The 4,148-nt window shown below is 38.6% G+C and overlaps 1 protein-coding gene across 1 annotated transcript; it reads left to right on the forward strand.

Moving 5' to 3' along the window:
• The first annotated feature begins 278 nt into the window (after positions 1–278).
• Positions 279–4,148, forward strand: LOC135711173 (phospholipid scramblase 2-like). The gene is made up of 3 exons (XM_065233946.1): positions 279–746; positions 818–970; positions 4,073–4,148. The coding sequence occupies exons 1-3, from the start codon at positions 279–281 to the stop codon at positions 4,130–4,132; spliced, it is 681 nt and encodes a 226-aa protein (XP_065090018.1). The 3' UTR covers positions 4,133–4,148.

The raw sequence follows: 4,148 nt of genomic DNA on the forward strand, positions 1-4,148 counted from the left end.
TAATTATTTTAAAAAAAATCACTAAATGACTTCTTTTAATGCTATAATTATTATTTTTTTCAATAATAAAAAAAAAAAAACAATTTTTGTGTAGGGGAAACGCTCCTATAGTTACGGTACGTTAGAAGCGTTAGGTTCCTATAGTTGTGTATGAAGTCTCCATACACAACTATAGGAACCTAACGCTTCTAACGTACCGCAACTATAGGAGCGTTTACCCTAGCCGTCCTCCACCCTATGATAACAATGTAAAAACCTTATTCTAATTCAGCTTAACAATGGATGGCTTGGAATGCCTGAAGGAAATCGATCAGCTGCTGGTACGTCGCAAAGCGGAGCCCTTAGAGTCGGAAGATGGTCCCGTTCTTGCCAACCGATACGTTATCGAAAACAATTCCGATGAAATAATGTATCGGGCAACGGAAGAGCCCAATGTTTGCGTTCGACTTTGTTTTGGCCATGGCCATGCGCACAACAGACCGTTTCAATTGACGCTGCTCGACAGACAGCGACGCAAGACGTTGATTTTTATGCATCCTTTGCTGTATAAATCATGGCGATTGCTACTCAGCCTCCAAAGAATGGATGTTCTAGATCCAGATGGTGGTGACCTTGTCGGAAGAGTCCAGCAAGGATGGTTCTTTGGAAAACCCTGGTTCAAGGTGATGACTGGTTCCGAAGAAGTGACGATGCGAATCGAAGGACCCTGGTTGCTGTTGGACATTTTCAAAGACGTCAAGTTCAAGGTTGAATGGGATATTTGAAGTTTTTTCTAGTCGTTAAATTAATAGAGTTTGATTGTTTTTTATTCATACAGATTGTAACCGTAGACGGTGATGAGATTGGTGAAATTGTAAAGAAAAAGACCGGATGCGTATGCCAAAGTGCTGCCCACCATTTCGGAATAACCTTTCCCAAGGATTTAGATGTAACGATGAAGGCCACGTTGATTGGAGCTGTGATCTTGATTGTAAGTAGGTTTTGCAGTAGGTGCATAATTTTGATCATCCAGTTTGGTTTATACCCCAAAATATGGGCCTGTTTGATGAAGCGTAATGATTGATGAAGGTTTAGAGGTCGCGCAAATGCACAGTGGTTGAAAAGTCCATTTTGACGCTCTTATTCGTGAACGTTTAGTAGATGAAACGACTTACCAATTTGAGTTATCCACACTTAATGCGTGGATACGAAAATAGTGTTGTTGAAAATAGTGAAGACCTAAAATTAAATTAAATATGTGTTTTGATGAAAAACGTGTTTTGGGGGGTCCGTCCCCAAACAACGCTCTCTATCTCGATTTGAGTGAAATTTGCGACTTTTATGTCTTCATCAAAGTTGTTTGTAATTATTTTTGCTACAACTTTGCTCAAGACGTGGTGGATTTTTCAGATATAATCCTAAATAGGACCTAGATTATTTAATACTCTAGTAACCTCAAGTCCGTGCTCTGTTACAATGTTTCATTGTGATTAATCAACACTCAAAGGGGTAAAATATCAAATTTGGGGTGAATTTGAAAGAAAGGGAACTTGGAGTGTAGAGCGCACTGCCCACTGGACGATTCTAAAGCCTGGCCAAGTGAGTGGGGTACGGGTTTATTTGATTGAACGTCATTTCCAATGTATATATTGATACATTCAAACCATTGGCATTTGAGATAAGACAGAGATAGGATGCGGAGGGCCCGCTTAGGAGGAGCGTAACCCATGTTATGGTTTCCATTTATTAAACAGTTCAGATAGGCTGGAAATGACAGGTTCATAGTGAGAAAATGTACCATATGGGGCCCGTTCACTAATCAAAATCAGATTCACATCGTCAGACCCTGCCCAAGAATAAGGGGATTGACGATGTCTTGTCAAGTTTTATTTTGAATTTGCGTTTTGCATTTAATACTCTAGTAAATCTCGCGTCCGTGCTCATTCACAACAGTGTGAGGTGTCAATACTCACTGGGTCATATGTCTTAGATCAGTTCCAGATTAGTTTGCTATTAATATCTTCTGCATCGCAGTTCGCGATAGATTACTAAATATGGGTTCTCTTTTCCGACCATAATAGTTTGAGGGAAGGGGGTTAGTTAAACGTTGCGATATGAGAGCGAATAGAGGCAAATAAATAGGGAAGACAACACCATGACCCAAATAAGTAACCAATGCATGCGGCTCTATTTCTTTCTTTCTTCCTATAATGTACTAATATTAACTACCTGAGGACAAATGGGAACACGACCAGAAGTTCAATAGGAGAAAATTCGAACAAGAAAAGAAGAATTAAACTTGCACCGGCAAGAGGAGCCAGACAGAAAGGATCATGCCGGTTGGAGACAGCCAATGTATACTGGACGAAGCTTGTATCTAGGAAAAGTCGTATGTGCAGGAAACCGTAAGTAGGATAAGAATCGTAAAAGGTGTGTGCTTGCTTGATAAGATCCTAACTTAACTTTAAATACACGGTAGGAATCGAATTCCATTTATGATTAAGGTTTTGCCCATTTTTCAGTGGGAGTGGCAATACTCATTGATGAGTGATTTATCGTACCCATTTATTAGTAACTGTTAGCAGCTAATGATTAATTGATTTACCTATTTTAGAATTACCTATACTTCACATCAGAACCTAATTTCCTTCAATTACTACTCCGTCGCAGCACACACCTTATATGGATCGCTAACCTTTATTTAGTTTCAGCATTTTCGACATTATAATCAAAAGGTGAGTTTTAAAAGTATAATTACCATGCATATAGATAAGTTAATGTACCAGAACCTGGACGGACACGAGCCTACCCAGGGGAGGACCCGGATACGACCACCCATGTGTGTCTAGAGTATCGCACGAGCTGACGAGTGCAACGGGAAGGACAGTAGGTATATAGACTAGGGGGTTGGTCCCTAGATAAGCCTTCTTAGCGGAAGGCACAGCCTATGCACTGAACAATTACAATTACAATTACAACTTTGCTCAAGACGTCAACCATTTATCTCAACATTGTGAAAAAATAAATTTTTCATTTCACTTTTAGGGGGATTAATCACAAAACCCATTCCTTCAAAACATGAAACATGTCATACTCATCAACTTTGCTCAAGACGTCATTACTCTAAATTCACTCTCCATGGTGCTATTGGTGCTATTAATTAAGAGCGTCAAGATGGTCTTTTCAACCACTGTGAAGCGGTTTAAAGTGTATATGGAGATTATGGGTAGTTCTTATGGGAGATTTTTAATTCACTCTATCTTTAGTTCAACTTGTCAGAATGCTGTCAATATTTAATATGTGGTTGCCATCAACAAGTCTGTCGTTGTTGTGTTGAAATGGGTGCTGTTGCCAGGCTCAATTTTTCCAAATTGGTCATTTGTTCACATTTATATTTTTCTTGAATTGATACCAAACTGACCGTAACAAAAATAGGCTGGTCAGACAGACTTGCTTCCACTCACTTGCTATAAAAAAAAATGATTTTCGGAATTTTGTAATCATTACATGTTTCAATGATATTGTGTACTTGTTAGATACCACTAGAGGTTGAGAGACAAGTGTTTTATAGACACAACCTATCAAATTTGCGTTCAGATAGCCACAATCAGCGATTTTACGACTCGCCAGCGCTCACTCTGAGTGAACGCTCACGAATCATAAAATCGCTGATTGAGACACTCTGAAAGCAAAATTTACAAGTTTTTTATGTCAAACACATACTTTATAACCTCTTATTTTAACTTACAAGTACAGCAGCCGAGCAAAAGCTGTAAATTTTTACATTGAATAATGATTATAAAAAAAAATGTCAACATTTACCAGCACTGATATGGTAACACATGGCTGAAATATATCGTCTTCTTTGCTATTAACGCACATAACGCAAATGATAGAGATGAACCAGTTACTGAAAGTCTCCCTAATAAAGAAACCCAACCAATACAACGCAGATCCACGCCCAATGCATACGGGTTATATACGATGCGAAAAATGACAGTTGAAAAAATGGATTTAGCTGTCCTTTATCCGCAACGTTTCTAATCCGGATATATGATATCGGTATGACTAAAGTTTACTTAATCTGTTTCAGGACTTCGTGCTGTTCCATAATACAAAGCGAGTAGATTTGACATCCTTGTTATTATTGTAATAGTCCTAATCTTCAC

The sequence above is a fragment of the Ochlerotatus camptorhynchus genome, unplaced genomic scaffold (genome assembly GCF_037179485.1).
Source record: "Ochlerotatus camptorhynchus isolate MF236.1 unplaced genomic scaffold, CSIRO-AGI_Acam_v1.1 ptg000423l, whole genome shotgun sequence".
Classification (NCBI taxonomy): domain Eukaryota; kingdom Metazoa; phylum Arthropoda; class Insecta; order Diptera; family Culicidae; genus Ochlerotatus; species Ochlerotatus camptorhynchus.

What these genes read in the sequence shown, in the direction of transcription:
- LOC135711173 (XM_065233946.1), top strand. Translation starts at nt 279, where the DNA reads ATGGATGGCTTGGAATGCCTGAAGGAAATCGATCAGCTGCTGGTACGT. An exon ending in TCAAAGACGTCAAGTTCAAG is followed by an intron (nt 747 to 817) that starts GTTGAATGGGAT and finishes TTATTCATACAG; the next exon opens with ATTGTAACCGTAGACGGTGA. An exon ending in TTGGAGCTGTGATCTTGATT is followed by an intron (nt 971 to 4,072) that starts GTAAGTAGGTTT and finishes AATCTGTTTCAG; the next exon opens with GACTTCGTGCTGTTCCATAA.